The 15461-nt window shown below is 42.6% G+C and overlaps 1 protein-coding gene across 1 annotated transcript in view; it reads left to right on the forward strand.

Moving 5' to 3' along the window:
* Positions 1-355: 355 nt before the first annotated feature.
* Positions 356-15461, forward strand: part of TMEM255B (transmembrane protein 255B) — a gene marked incomplete at both ends in the record, with an annotated part of 64035 nt that continues 48929 nt past the window's right edge. The window contains 3 exons of the mRNA XM_084293333.1: positions 356-413; positions 7141-7283; positions 11295-11357. Coding sequence (XP_084149459.1) covers positions 356-413; positions 7141-7283; positions 11295-11357 — 264 coding nt within the window. The remainder of the gene's footprint in view (positions 414-7140; positions 7284-11294; positions 11358-15461) is intronic.

Here is a 15461-nt window from a genome sequence, read left to right on the forward strand (position 1 = left end):
AGCAGGGAGATGGGCTGAGGGAATTTAGGTTGGATGTTAGGAAGAACTTCCTTTATGAAAGGGTTGTGAGGCATTGGAACGGGCTGCCAAGGGAAGTGCTGAAGTCCCCATCCCTGGAGCTCTTGACAAGACCAGAGACCCCAAGAAGCTCCGGGGACATCCCTACGGGAAAGAAGCTCCGGGGAAGTCCCCCCCTCGGGTCCCCCCCTCGGCGAAGCGCCCGCTCGCCCCGCCTCGCCCCCCGCCGGGCTCCCCCCCGGGGCGGTCCCGGGGCCGGGGCCGGTGCCGGTGCCGGTGCCTCCCGCACCCCTCCGCGGGCAGCGGCGGAGCGGAGGCTCCGGTGCGGGGCTGGGGGATGGCTCCTCCGGGCGCCCCGGCCGTGCCGGGCCCGCTGGCCCTGCTGGACCCCACAGGTGAGGCGGCTGCGGGACCCCCGGGGGGGGCGGCGGGCAGCCCGGGAGCCTCCCGGAGCAGAGAAGGGACCGAGGGGTTTTAGGGTCTGTGAGGGGTGGGGGTGGGGGGGGGCGCAGCACAGCGTAGATTTTTTTTTTTTCTCTTCATAATGCAATCGTGAAAGAGCACAGCAGCGTTTCTCAAGGAATATATAAGGCGCTGATGGGTTCTTCCTCGCAAATTCGTCATCAAGGTAAGAGACAGACCCGGCGCGGAGCCGCCGTCTCGTGGCTCGCCGTGGATGCTGTTGCATGGGGTTTCATGAGTTCAGCACTCTGGACAAGTCAAGCATTTCATCAGGAAAGGGAAAAAGCGATTGGCAATAGCGGCTGCGGGTAGCCCCCCGAAGCATCTCAGCCCATCGCGTTTAGTTTTGGGAGGCAGCAGCGTAGGATTAGCTCGCTGGCACAAGCCGCTTTTGGAAACGCACAGTGCAAAGCATAGCCAGGGGAGAGACGGTGCTGAAATGAAGACTGCGGTAATTAAAAATGATTAATTTAGCTCCAAAGACCTTCCCTGAAATGTTTGCTTGACAGCATCAAAGTAGCACAGGCAGAATTGGCATTACTGCTTTGATACTGTGCTCCTCTGTCTGTGGTGACTTTCTGCTTAATTATCTGGTTACGTATGGTTAGTGCCACTCTGTCTGAAGCAGGCTATCACAGTTCTTTCATTAAGTAATGAAAATACACTTTCTTTCTTTTTTAATCCTGCTGCAAAACTTTCCTCCCTCATCTTTTCTTGTATTAGGATGCTCATACACATTTGGCTGGAGCATTATTTCAGATCGGTGTTTCCATTCGGATCACCTTAATGGGCTCAAAGAGGAAGGTATGAAATTGGGTGGCACTAATGTCCAGCAAATGTGATTGTGGTCCCAGCAAATTGCGACATCCTGCAGCGTTTCCTTCCTTGCCAAAAATCGTTCCACACATTTTTATAGGTTTTATGATGTCTGGAGCCGGATTTTTAAAAGGAGTTGTGAAGTTAGCAAAATATAGTTGCCTTAGTTTTAATTAAGCCTTTTTACAGTTAAATTCTGGACCATATGCAAGTTTTCCAGAGTTGAGAGATACCGTTTCACTCTATTTTTCTGTCCTTTGACCATTGCCCACATTCCATGCTATGGACACATTTCATTGTAAATTCATTTGTTCTCCTTTTAAACTCATCCTTTTCTTCATTCAGATCCAGAGCCTACTGTTTATCAAAGGATCTACCTCTTTGCATTCTCCCAGAAATCTGATCTATGCCCTCCCCACAAAATCATCCGTTTTCCACGGTCTTCCTGCAAATTGAATTTACCTCTCTGGCCATTGTGAGCAGGGTATTGTAAATACAATTTTATTTTCTGCACAATAAATTCTGATGAACGGAGAAGTTCTGCTGAGTCTTTTGCTGCTGTGTGGCCTGCGGAGCTTGATCTTCAGCAGGCACTTTTTCTTTTTGCTCTGGAGGAAGAGGTAATAATAACACGTTCACGCCCTCTGTTGACCCTGGCCACAAGCTAATGTTAATGTGGATATGATGAGAAGATTTCTTTCCACACGCTTGATTTTTGGTAAGCTGAATTGTAAATTTGAAGCTTTAATAAATTGGAATGAGGTTCAGACTAAGAGTATGTGCTCACACTGAATCATTGTTAAAGAAGTTAGAGGGGATGAATGTCAAAATTATTTTGAGAGTCACTTAATTATTAAAAACTTGGAAGGTCAGTAGCCTTCAGTAACTGTTTCCTGCACTACAGAAACATCAGCACTGGAGGAAAAATCAACCAAGAATTACTGATAGCAACACTTCCTCCACTCCTAAATGACTTTCCTTTTATATGGTTGGCCTTTGTTCCAACACCTGGCACAGAGATTGTTGGGGAAGAGGGCTGAATCAGACCCTCTGTCTGTGCTACGGACGGTGTTCCTGGGGAAACAGTCTGGCATTGCTTTTTGGCTGCACAGACCCATGGGTAGGTACAGTAAAAGCGGATCCAAAAAACTGCTTGGCAACTGCTACAAACAGCAGTAAACAAAGATTCGAAAAATCTCGGGAGCCAACATGACCGAAATAGCAGAAGGGTGGTAATAGTAGCAACCATTTGCAGCTGTAGCCCTTTTCGTCTGAAGATACCGTGCTGCTTTACGAAAATTACTTTGGCCTCACAATAAGCTTGTGACTTATATACATATAATTGTACACATTTTGATAAGGACAGCAACGATTTCTGTTGATGTGACTAAGGAAACCCCGACGGTCAGAGCAGAAACCAATTGAGAACCCAGTTTCTACCCATCTACCCTTAGCATGTGGCAGTCCTTGAAAACAGGGGCTTGCATGTGCCAATCTCTGCTCCAGAAGGGGCCTTCCTCTTCCCCAGTAAGTCACCTTTGCTAAGCGTGGAGTTTGTGGCTACCTGCAGGTAGTTATGAGGGCTCCCAAAGTGGGATATAAAATAGAAAGTATGATTGGATATTTGCATCCAGCGTGAGGTGCAGCTGGTAAAAGATCAAAGCACGTGAGCATTGAGGGGTATCACATACATAAATCGATAGTGCTTTCTAGGAGCTGTACATTTCAAAGTTAAAATGTAGTTCAGTCCAAAAAAATGACCTTATAAATAAGGGCATCCTTTTCTGTTTTATCTCAGTAAGTCCGTATCCGATTCACTCCAATTACAAATGAATGCATGCCTTTTCCTAAGACATTTTTGAGAAAACCCAATCTGGAGAATCAAACTCACATTTCTTTTTTGTGTATCATTGATAATCAAAACTTTGGAAGGCATCTTGGACGTATGCTTTATGTCCTTTCAATCTGATCGGCCTTTGCCAGTACAGGTGTTGCTGTGAAAATGCAGTAGCTTTGCTCCTCAGGCACTTCTCATAAAAGCCAACACTCAGTGCTTTCAAAAACACCTGCCTGAGGAGCATCTGTCCCATTGACTTACAGAAGGTTTGTATTACTACATTCCTTTAGTGTATGTCTGCATTACAGCTGTGGTTTTGTAGCGGTGTGGGTGTTTAAATGAGTTGTCTTGACCACTGTAAAATCAAAGAAGGATACAATAACTCAGGTGGGAAGCTACCTCAGGAGGCTGCTAGTCCAACCTCCTGCTGACAGCAGGGTCAGCTGTGAGGTCAGGCCAGGTTGCTCAGGGCCTGTGGTACTCCACTTGTCACCAGCTCCAGGTAGAACCCAATACATTAACCACTCCCTCTGAACCCAACCATCCAGCCAATTTTAAAAACATTTGCATGCCTACCCATCCAGGTCATGACATCCTAACTTGGTTTTGAGAATAGTGTAGGATGCAGTGTTAAAATCTGTGCCAAATGTGGTGTAGATGATATCCACTGCTCCACAAATACAGACATTTTGTCATAGGAGGCAGTTGGCTTGGTCAGGCATGATTACTTTTGGTAAATCCATGTTGACCGTTGCCAATCTTCTTTTGCTTACGTGCCCAGAAATGTCTTCCAAGAGGATCTGCTCTGTAATTTTTCATTCCAGTCTCCAGGAAGCCAAGTGAGACTGATTGGCCTGTAATTCTCTGCATCATTGTTTTGACTCTCTCTGGAGATAGACAGAGTGTTTGCCTTTCTTTACTTATTGGGGATTCCCTGATCTTCATGTTTTTTCAAAGGTGGTAGGGAGCAGCAAGGACATCAGCCAGTTCTGGTGGCATCCCCGGATGCAGTCAGTCAGGTGGACTTGAATGCACTGAGATTTCTCAAGGAATCCCTAATTCAATCCTTACCCACTGCTGGTCATTCTCCTCCTTGAATCATCTCTCAGAGGGGGACCTTGCTGGTGAGCATAGGCAAAGAAGGTGCTGAGTACCTCAGCTTGATATGTGTCTGCTGCCACTAGTTTATCTGCTCAGGGTTGGCCCACATTTGTTTTCTTTCAGTCTCTGTAAGGACATGGCAACTGGGAATAACAGAGTGGCTCACCACTTGAATAAAGGTTTGGGTTTCTAATAATATTTTATAGCTCTAGTTTTTCTAGGTTGGACTGTATGGATTAAAGCTGGCTCAGGTCTGTGCTGCTCTCTACTGCAGCACTTCATGTTGGTGACCCTGGTCCTGGCCACTTCTCCCATTTTTCCTTTGCCTTTCAAGCACTTGTTCACAGAAATGCTCTATTTATAGGACGGGGTTCATTCTCCTCCCTGTTGCATCAGTGTTGATAGGTCTGAGCTGTAAAGTGGAGTAATTCAGTTATTAGGGCTTAAAATAGCCCCTTACAAATCAGTTGTCAGGCTCAGTACTGCTAGGAGACAAGATGGGTGGGTGACCAAAGATGGGCACTTAAGGTGACCTAAACTGTGAAGCCAATATCTTGGAGAGCCAGTATCTTGGTAGCTTCTGGGGATACTGCACTAGTAAAACCACTGGGGATACTGCAAAGTATCCCCTTTGGCTGAGTGTTGATGTTTTCATGCCCTGTCACAAAGCAACCTGTACTTCATAGCCATCAAAGCACTGGGAAAGTGGAGAACGACTTAGGTTCTGTGAAGCACTGAGCAAACTTAAATTTCTGCTGTCTCTGAGACCTGAGGACACCTGGCGCTTGTTTTAGTATGACTATGCAATGGGGGCTCCTTTTGGCGAGACTTAAATTTCTGAGTGCAATTCTTACAAATGCAACCACAGGTAAATGAGTTTCTTGTGTTGAAACTACATGTGGGCCTTACACTTTTTTACTGTCAGGCCCTCCTTTCATTTCCATCCACTTGCATAGTTTTGAGCTGGCATATGGTCTGTGAGCAGCACTGGCTATAAACAGCACACAAAGGTACATAGGTACATTTTGAACATCCACTTTTCCATAGCAGCTTTTTCAGGTATCCAGTAGTTCTGAAAAGGCTGCATGGTTATGAAGCTTCACCATTTCTCCCAGCCTGATTTTCATGGCTGTGGAAGGTTGGGCTGGGATAAAGATTCCCAATAGTGAATTTAGGTCTCGCCCGCAGTCATGCTCCTTTTGATTTTGCACTGAAAAACATTTCTGCAATGTAAATGGAGTGGTCAACAGAAATTTCCCTGCTATGGGAGGCTTGGCTGGTTCATGCAGCAGCTGCTGCTACTAAAGCAGTAGCTGCCCTGGATCGTATGGCTCCATCATGTAAAATCAGTGCATGCTTGCACAAGGCTTCACGCAGACACAGCAACCTCCAGACATATTCAGAATAAAGATACTTCGTTGTTTACTTCTCCCTCTTCCTTTTTTCAACACCAGTGACTTTTCCTGTGTTCCGTAAAGGTTGTGAGCATAGCCAAGCATCAGTTTCCTAAATCTGTGGGGCCACACTAGATTTCATGTGTCTCTTAGTGTAAGCTGTAAGGTTATGGAGTAGGCTGGAAAAATGACTACAGCAGCAGTGTAACTATGAGATACAACAAGCAACTAGTTTGGGTATTGTCTGGGAATCTGAAATGAAGTAGCTTAATCCATATGCTGATTGAAGCATTCCACTTCTTTTTTATGTTATTTTTTTCCTGAGACCTGGGGTGTTAGTGGTGTTCTTCTGTTTGGTGTGCATTGTGCTGCATTCCCACGCATTTCCTAACACCTAGCTCCTGGAGCTGCATGCCTGAGAGCTGCATCTTTGAGGTGGAACAGAGAGCAGTTTGCTGTCTCAGTAATGTCAGAAAATCTTAAAAGCCTGAGCTGTAAGAACACGATCACTTCAAATATTTCCAAAAAATCCAATCTTTGTGGGAAAGGTAACTGACTTGTGGAGTTGTAAGTGTAAAGTCTGCTTTCCTCTTCTGAGCTGGCTGCAGTGAAATGGAACTGGCTTCATTTAACCCCATGCACTTGGTAAAGAGCTGATTGATAATGAAGAGCCTCTCTGTTTCCATGTCCTCTCTGACCCCGCATGGATTAATGGGGAATCACCAGAGGCAAGCAGCTGGGGTACAGACTGGAGGGGAGAGTGCAGAGAGCTATTGGAGAGTCCTGTGAATTATTTACAGGAAGACTTCATACATGCAGTGAAAGAGATGTACATAAGGGCAATAGATGATACTTATCTTCAGTAAAGTTGCTTGCTTCTCATACTAAAAGGCTGGATTCATTTTGTCTGTTAGCGCCAGTGGAAAGAAGCCAGCAAACATACAGATTTTGATTATGAATTCATTCAAATTATTTGACTTGGTTTGAGAGCATCTGTAATCTAGCCTGGCTTTTGAACTATCACCATTTAACTGAGTTACCTGCCTTGAAATGATATAGGTTGGTGTGGATATGTTCATACGAACAGCAGATTCATTTTCATGATAGCGTGTAGAGCTTATGCTCATCTCGTTTAAAATATAAGTTTATACGTTCTGTCCACATAGAGTTAAACTGGAACTTCACAAAGGTAAGCATTGTTCAAGGCCTGCAGGGTTTGACTTAGGGATGTGAGCAACAACTTAATTATAAATGTTACTGCAGATAAGGCATAATTATCATTGTCACTGACATTCAGTTCGGCTTGATAAAAACTCATCTTGTACATGTACCTGGTGCGTGTGCATTAAGCTGTGTAGAGCTCCAGCTAACTCCATACGTTTCTTCGGTCTGTCTGTTGCCTGCCAGCAGTTTTCCTTAGTGGGAGAACAACAGAAGAGGTCAACAAATGGTCCATTATTTGCTCTGTCATGTTTGCAATTAAAAACTCTTTCCCTCCTCCACTTTCTACAGGGCAGTTTGCAAAAAGGAAGAAGACCTCGCTTTGGTTCACAGTCGCCCTGCTGGTTGTGTCTACTTTCATCCTGACCATAGGGCTGGCAGCGACAACGAGAACAGAAAATGTTACTGTGGGAGGCTACTACCCAGGCATCATTGTGAGTAAAGAAGCCTACTTTAGGATATTGGGTACAACTAAATAAATTATTATCATCTGGATGCAGGATGATTGAAAAGAAAAACAATGAAAATTCAGTTGTTTTGAATTTCACAGGAGGGAGATGCTCATTTGTTTTGATCTGGTTCTAGAGTGTGATTAAATAGGGAGGTAAACTCAGGTTTTCTGACTTGCCCTGAGGGGGAGGTTTTAGGTGGCACAGGAGGGTCAAGTTTACACTGCACATCTGTATGCTGATCTCACGGTACTGTGGTGGAGCCTGTGCTTGACAAGTGAGTGGACAACAGGCATGGGATGGATTTAAATGGCCTTTCAGAGATTCACTGCTTTGATGGCTGAAAAAGTCACTTTGCTCTTGTGTCCATGTGCCAGGAATTCTGCTGGATCCAGTGCAGGGAAAATGCTGGTGATGGGCATATGGAAGCTTCTCCCTAGAGTCTGCCCAACTTCTACATCCTCTCATACAGTCTTGGTGTCTGTCCTGCTGTACAAGTTCCCCTTCCAAAATCCTTAGTCTTGTTTTTACCTTGGGAACATGTACCCCAGAACATGTACCTGCACTGGGCACAAGGCTTATATTGCATCTCTTTAACCCTCTAGTGCCTTGGTGGCTTCTGGGGAAGCGTAGCCCTTCCAGGCCTTGCATCCATGGCCCTTTCCAATCTCAGAAGTGATCAGTCATACCCCAAAAGAGTGGAAACCTCTGGAGGAAAAAGTTTTTTGAGATGAATGGGTTGAATTTTAGAAAGAGTAAGGGCAGCAAATAGTCTCTCTGCCTTATTTAGTGTCCCCAGGCCAAGGGTACAAGGTGAAGAAAGAAAAAAGGTAGGCAACTGCTTAGGTATGTGGCTCCACCAGTGCCAACATGTGCTGCAAGGTACCCTTAGTTCTTGTTCTCTGCAGAATGAAATGCCCAGAGGAGAGGGATCTGTATCTTCTAATACAGTGCATACATTTTGCATTGCCATTAATAATTGAACTATTCTTCCTAAGCAAGTCCTCTTACATCTTGGTGTCACGCTGAGAACAGGTCTTTCAGAAAGATAATTTTGGGATAATGATCTATAAGGAGCAGTGTTCTAAAAATAGAACAAAAAGTAGTTACAGGAATAAAACCTTAAAAGGATGGGTTTTCCTTTCATTAAGCTGAAATAGATAGATTAATCCTGATAAAAAGTCTTCTTTGGTAATTTTGAATTAAAGTATTTTAGAAGGCCACATTATCTGCATTCATTCCCTTGAAAGGAGTTTCATTTTTAAAGTAGATTCGGTATGATAAGTAATAAGCCCATGTGCACAAACCAGTTTATTTCAGCATTTAGGTTCTTTTAGGAAGAAAACAATGTCTATTCACTCAGAAAAAAATAATAAAATGTTTTTTGAAATATTAATCATTAGTAATCAGTTAGAATAACTAGACTATATCAGAACACTTTGAAAGCAAAACCTTTAGTAATAATTTTCCCTGTAAAAAGATTGTTGGAGCTAAATAGTTTTCATGAAATTCAGAATTCTTTTCATGCACACATAGTGTATTATTGAAGCAACAGAAAAACGATGGTTATTTATCAATGTAAATGTTTAGGAAGAGCTAAAGGTGCTGCACAAACCCTGTGTGATAACTTACCAAAAGCCTAGTTAGAGGAGCACAGCAGTGTTCCTGCCCTGCTGCTGGAGGTTGCTGGCTCATGAGTAGCACTGACAGACAGATGGACTAAGGGAAGGCCTTGCAAAGCTGAATAACCCTCCAAAGGTGCTCCTCTTCTCCACTGGCAGTAGAGGGAGCTTAGAAAGCTGTCATAGCACTGGTCTTGAACTTGTAGATAGCTAGAGCTCGGTAAGTGAATCTGACATTACATATTTAACTCTTGGGCTGGAAGAAATTTATCTTAAAGTTAATTACAATTAAAAATAAGTTATAGTTTGCACAGAATTTAACAATAAAATAATAACCTTGAGGATGGTTGATGTGACCTAAATCTCCATTGGTCTTAGGTAAGGGACTTTGGTCTTAAAACACATGTAGAATTAGACCCTTACCATGCAAACACCTACAAATGTGAATAGGACTGTTCACTTCCATTGACTTGCCTCTAGAAGCATTTGCAGATCAGGGCTTTAGGGTCAGATTCACAATAAAAGTTGGACATCTGCTTAGTTCCCATTGCTTTCAAGAAGAGTTAGGTGCCTTAATTTCTCTTTCTGTTTGGTGATTTGTCATTTGTTTTGGGAAAAGCTTTTTTTATAAATGCATCTTTTTAGCAGCAGGTATTAACGACATTTACACATCCGAAGTAATTTAACGTACAATATTGCTGTGTGTAGGTGAGTTAGTATAATGTTCCACTTCGGAAGGTGTCTGCATTTAGTAGATTACTGCTTGATCATCTGTTTGGGTTTAGGGCTCTCTTTGTGGAACAGGTTGCAAAGCTGGGTTGGAGCTTCAACCTTATTTCCTTATAAATACTGTTTATACTTAAGTATTTCATATCACTTCTCTGTGACTACTGCTTGTATTATTTTAATTAGCTATTTTTAAAATCTTTCAGCCAGGAGACCACAGAGTCCAGATATCCCAGTCATCATACAAGAAAAGCAGCACATATAACCCTAAACCAATCTCAGCAATGTCGTGGCTTACAACATGATCTCTATCTGGTTCTTTTTTTAAAAAAAATAATATATATATTTTTTTTTCCTGTATGTGGATAATAATGCTCTGCTCTCTGCCCTCATTTGTAAGCCTTAAATGGGACTGCATGGATTGCTCCTTTTAGGATGAAAAATTGGGGCTGGAACCAGCTGTCATTTTGATGTAGCTGTGTTAATTTACAAAGTTGCTGTCCCCTGAACAATGTGTCCTTGCTCACGGTTCCAAGTCTCTCCCCTACTCAGCAGTCAGCACAGACGTGCTTGTGCACTCTTTCTTTTTCAAAATCTCTTCAGTACTTTTGCCTTTCTTTCACATAAATCTTCCCAGAGCACTCAGTAGCTAATCCCCTTTCCCTACATTTGTCTTCTTGAGGGGGAATCACGGATTCCTGTTGTTACGTTGAGCGATTGAAGTGCTTACAGGAGATTTGCTTTCTGCCGCGAGTGGTTGTGCGTAACAGCAAGGAATTCATGGGCCTTGCTCAAGCCCTTGGCTGGGACACTTCGTCCGTAAAAACCTAACTGGGCTTGGAAAAGAGGCTTTGAACCAGATTTGGAGAGCTAGTGCCAGCCTTACTGAGTGCCTGCAGAGAAGCATACATCCAGTAAGGCAGGGAGGGAATGCAGTGGAAACAGACCTGCTGGTGACACTGACACTCCTACTGTGGCTCTTTCTGTGTCTGTGGCCAGCTAAGTCTTAGGTGTGTGGCACTGAGGAACAGCCTTTTCTCCAAGCCCACATCAGCCTGCTGAGAATGCTGGTGCCAGGAAGGCCTGATGAGGGCCTCTCCTCTGAAGTAAGGCTGAGGGAGCTGGGGATGTTCGACCTGAAGAAGAGAAAGCTTTGGGGTGACCTCATTGCAGCTTTTCAGTACTTAAAGGGAGCTTATAAAAAAGATGGAGAACAAATTATTGCTCAGGCAGACAATGAGAGGACAAGGGGGAATGGTTTTAAACTAAAAGAGGGGTGATTTAAGTTAGAGGTTAGGAGGAAATTCTTCCCCCAGAGGGTGGTGAGGCCCTGGCACAGGTTGCCCAGAGAAGCTGTGGCTGCCCCATCCCTGGAGGTGCTCAAGGCCAGGCTGGATGGGGCTTTGGGCAACCTGGGCTGGTGGGAGGTGTCCCTGCCCATAGCAGGGGATTGGAATTAAATGATCTTTAAGGTCCCTTCCAACCCAGGCTGTTCTATAATTCTGTGATAACATTCCCCCTTTCCCCTGCCACACCCCAATTACCCCATCTGTATGATGCACCTGCTCAGATATCACTGTGATGGTTTGGTATGTTGACCAAATAAGCTGACCTCATGTGTTTCTGTTGGTTTTGTTCTTTGCCTTAGCTTGGCTTTGGATCTTTCCTAGGGATTGTTGGCATCCACCTGGTAGAGAACAGAAGACAAATGGTAAGCAACTGCCCTTTTTGTATTATTTTTTTTTTGTACCTTAGTGTCTTAAGAACATGAAAAGCAGAGATTTCCAGCTGACTTAAAACTGCTGCATCTGCTCCAAAACATTTTTTATTATTTTTTTTTTTTTACCTTTTCTGAGAAGTTTCTGAGAAGTATGAAGTGGCCAGTGATTCTCTCTGTATGGGGCAAGGGATGATTTAAGGGGTTATCACTTCTGGATCACTTTTTTTTTTTTTCTTAAGCAAATTAATTCCCTGATAGTTTGGTGAGTTCAACTGACTCAGGGCAGGGTCAGATGAGTGCCAGAATTTGGCCAGGAGTGTGTAGCAGAGAAAAGGATGAGGAGAGAGGTAAAATACATGGGATGTGCCAGTCTGAGCAGCAGTGAGCCATGTTCTCAGCTCTACCATAACAGACGATCTCATCCTGCATGAGAAGTTTAAGTCTGCAACACTTTCCTGAAAATATACATGTTAAAAGAAAACAAACCTCAGAGCGCTTGCTATCAAGGCTAGATCAGACAGGATCTGATGATACTTTGTGGTTTGCTTTTAGATTTAGCTTGGCTTTGCAAACTGCTTGCTTTTATTTATGTGAGGAAGTCAAATAAAGTCCTTGGGTCCCTCTGGGCAAAGGAAAGTATATGGGACTTGTGCAGTCTTATACTTTCCTTGCTCTCAGCAAAAAATTGCAGTGTCTTGGTTGATCAAAAGCATGTCCAACGTGCACTGTACAGTAGACTGATTATAGCTAAGCATTATGAAATACAATTCGTTTCATAATGCAGAACCTTCACAGGTATAAATCAAAAGAGTGCCGTTGAGCTCAGAGGAGGAAATGATTGATTTACCTTGCATTTTGCTAACAATTTAGAAGTAGTCTGCTGTGATTTCCTGTTTTCTTCTTAGTAATTCCAGTCCTGATTTGATTATTTATAGTCAAACTTCTTTTGTAATAACTGTTGTTTGTTTGTTTTTGTTTTTGTTTTTGTTTTTTTTTTTCATTGTCTGAAAGTTTCAGTGGTGTATTTCAAGTATTCTCCTACTTTCAGCTTTTGTTTTTAGCTGTGTTTCCCAGAGTTGAGACTGATAAAGCCATGATGTTTGTCTGTGTCTTTTTCTCTTCCCTATTCCATTTTTTAAATGTGTTGACCAATCTCAGGCAAATTTGGCAGGAAGGTAGAGAAGTCAGGGATGTGCAGTGCCTTCAGGTTTCGTGGAAATTCATGTGTGGGTTCAGAAAAGAAGTGTAAATCCCCCATGGTGGTAAAGGCTGCAGTGTCAGCTCATCACCCTGAACAACTAAGGAGTCCAAATGGAACATGACCCATGAGATACAAAACTGCAGCAAGCCAGGCCTGATTAATATTGCTGGTAACAAAACAAATTATTTGTTTTTAAGAATTATTGTCCCTCATTTCTACACATAGGTATATGGTCTTAGTTTTTGTTTGCATTTACCAGACTGGAACAATGAAAACTAGTTTCTAACAGTTATGATCTGGCTGTTGAAAGATTATTGTGTTGGGGAACAGACCAAGAAGGTAACTAGAAAGTTTAATTATAAGTCTTGTCTTGAGCATCATCCACAGTGTGCTAAAAGCCTGGAACACTGTCTAAGGCTGAGCTGCTTGTTTTCAGACGCTTTGGAAATGAGTTGGAAAGGGTTTACATCATACCACAACTGAGGACAGTAATTATTCCCTGGAGTGTAACTGAGTGTATTCAATTGAAAAGGTTTAGGGCAGCTTAAACAAATTTGCAGTCACCAATAAGACTTCAAAGACTTAGATAAGCATAGAAATGTAACAGAGATATCATTTTCTGGTAACTAAAAATTCTGTTCATTGCATCATAACAAAAGTGTGTGGGGAAGAAAAGGAATTATTTACTCAGTTACTTCTATTTTAACTGGACTTCCTTTGAACAGTTACATCTATATAATTTGAGTTTAACCCAGTGTAGCTCTGGCAATTTTTTGGCCCTTGTAATGACTCAATGCTTCATTTTCAGTTTTTAAAATTGAAAATGAATGCAGGTTCAATTACACTAGAGAAAAATCCATGTTAATCGACCTTTTCTGCATAAATCTATTTCTCTCTTTGTCTTGAAGTTGTATTTATTTGTGACCTATCCTCTCTAAGTCTGGATTTATCCATGGTTTATGAAACACTAAGTGCAATATGAAGTATGTAATGGTTAGCAGAGCTAATCCAGCAAAAACCCAGCACTCAGTAAATGCAAACACAGGGTTTGAGAAGGAATGAAAGCACAGTTAGGCCAAATGGACAATAGTTTGTTCTTAAAACAGAACATTAATAACATTGCACTTCTTTGACCTTCTTCTTGGCATGCCAGGGTCCACAGTGGGAGTTCAATGTGCTGACCAAGGTATAACCCTTAATTCAAAGGAACTGCTGCTTGCAGAATCAAGCTCTGCCTCATTGACTAGCATGATTTCAGCTGAGCTCTCAGCATTCATGCTTGCCTCTGTTATGCAGAGCTTGGCACCAGCAGAACAAAATCTCCCTTTGACTGAGGATAAGGTGCTTTTGCACTGATTTGGGATGTTTATAACTAGCAAACAGCAGAAATGAAAGCATAATGTTTTGCTGTCCCTTTTTTCCTCCCTTTTACCCCGCAAAGCAGGTCACAGATCGAAGAAGAGCATAGCTGTAAGTCATTCCATTACACAGGCACACTTAGTCCAGCCGGATGTGTGGAAGATAATGTACTGCTCAAATCAAATGGATTTGCTTGCAAGACACAAAGTCTCCTCTCTTGTTTGCTTGCTTGCCATCTCCTCGTGTTACAGTACAACATATTTCCCATTAGAAAATGAGATGCTGAAATTACATACAGAGGTAGGGAAGGCTGGAGCGTGCTGGGTGTCTGTGGCTGTAGGGCTGAGCTGAGAGCTCTAGGCAGTGCTGAGCAGGGAGGTAGACACCTCTTTCAGCAGAGTCCCTGGTGTTTCCAAAAGGATGGTTTTAAGCACTGCAAAAGGTTTCTCCACAGATAAGTGTGGAGGTAGCATGAACTAGCACCAAAAGACTCATCACTCTTTAAATGTGCAGTGTTAGTAAGACACAATGCATATGGTTTTGGCTAACCCTGTGGAAAAAACAAGCACTGTCTCACACTTTCCACTCATACATATCTCCAACTCATCAAGCCATTCTTTCACAAGGCTGAAAATGAATGTGCTGAAACAGTAGTGCCTCCAAGAGTGACCAAGAGATACCAGGGCACCATGATAACTGTTGGGTTTTGGAACATCTGCAGTATTACGGTGCTGCCTGGAATGTATGTGAGGTAATATTTCATTACTACTTCAGATTGTTTTCTTGCCACCAGACTTTGTGTCTGTTGCAGAAGAAAAGCTTTTTCAAAGAGGTTATGTGTGTGGGCCAGTTTTCAGAAGTATATGAGCCAAACCTCTTTTGCTACTCAAAACCAATTATATTTTAAAAATAGATTTTGTCCATCAGAAAATCCCCCCTGGGAATTTTGTGTAAAGGTTGTGGTTAGCAATACGTATACAAAGAAAAGAAACTGACGCAGATACCTACTGTGCTCTGTTCAAACAAATTGTGCTTTTTTTTCCTTTTCATGACAATTGAACATCCTGACAGCAACTGGCTTTCGTACCGATTTTCATCAAAGATGCTAATTGCTGATAGATTCCATATCACACATTAAGCTAATTAAAGCAGCTTGTTTACCTTAAGAGAAATACAGTTACAATTCTGTAGACCTCCTGAGACTGTTTTTGTTGTTCCTGCACAAATAAATGGAAAAAAAGTCTTTACTGTAGTACCGGGGGACATGCAGATCATGTAAAGGTAGTCATCATTACGGAGGTATTATTTCTCACTGGAACTCAAGCTGCTGAGAAAGTCAATAGTACTTAACTTTTTAGTGATTACTTTTCTGTGTGCTTATATTTCACAGCATCCAGGGTAAAACAATTAATGTTGATGTAAAAATGATAACAGTGGAATAAATTAGCAATCATCCTTGTCTTGTTTAGCACCTTTAAAATGATTACAACTGAAAAGACCTATTACCATCTTTTCAGCTGTAAATGTGCACTAGA

Source organism: Netta rufina, assembly GCF_964035555.1.
Source record: "Netta rufina genome assembly, chromosome: 1".
Classification (NCBI taxonomy): Eukaryota; Metazoa; Chordata; class Aves; order Anseriformes; family Anatidae; genus Netta; species Netta rufina.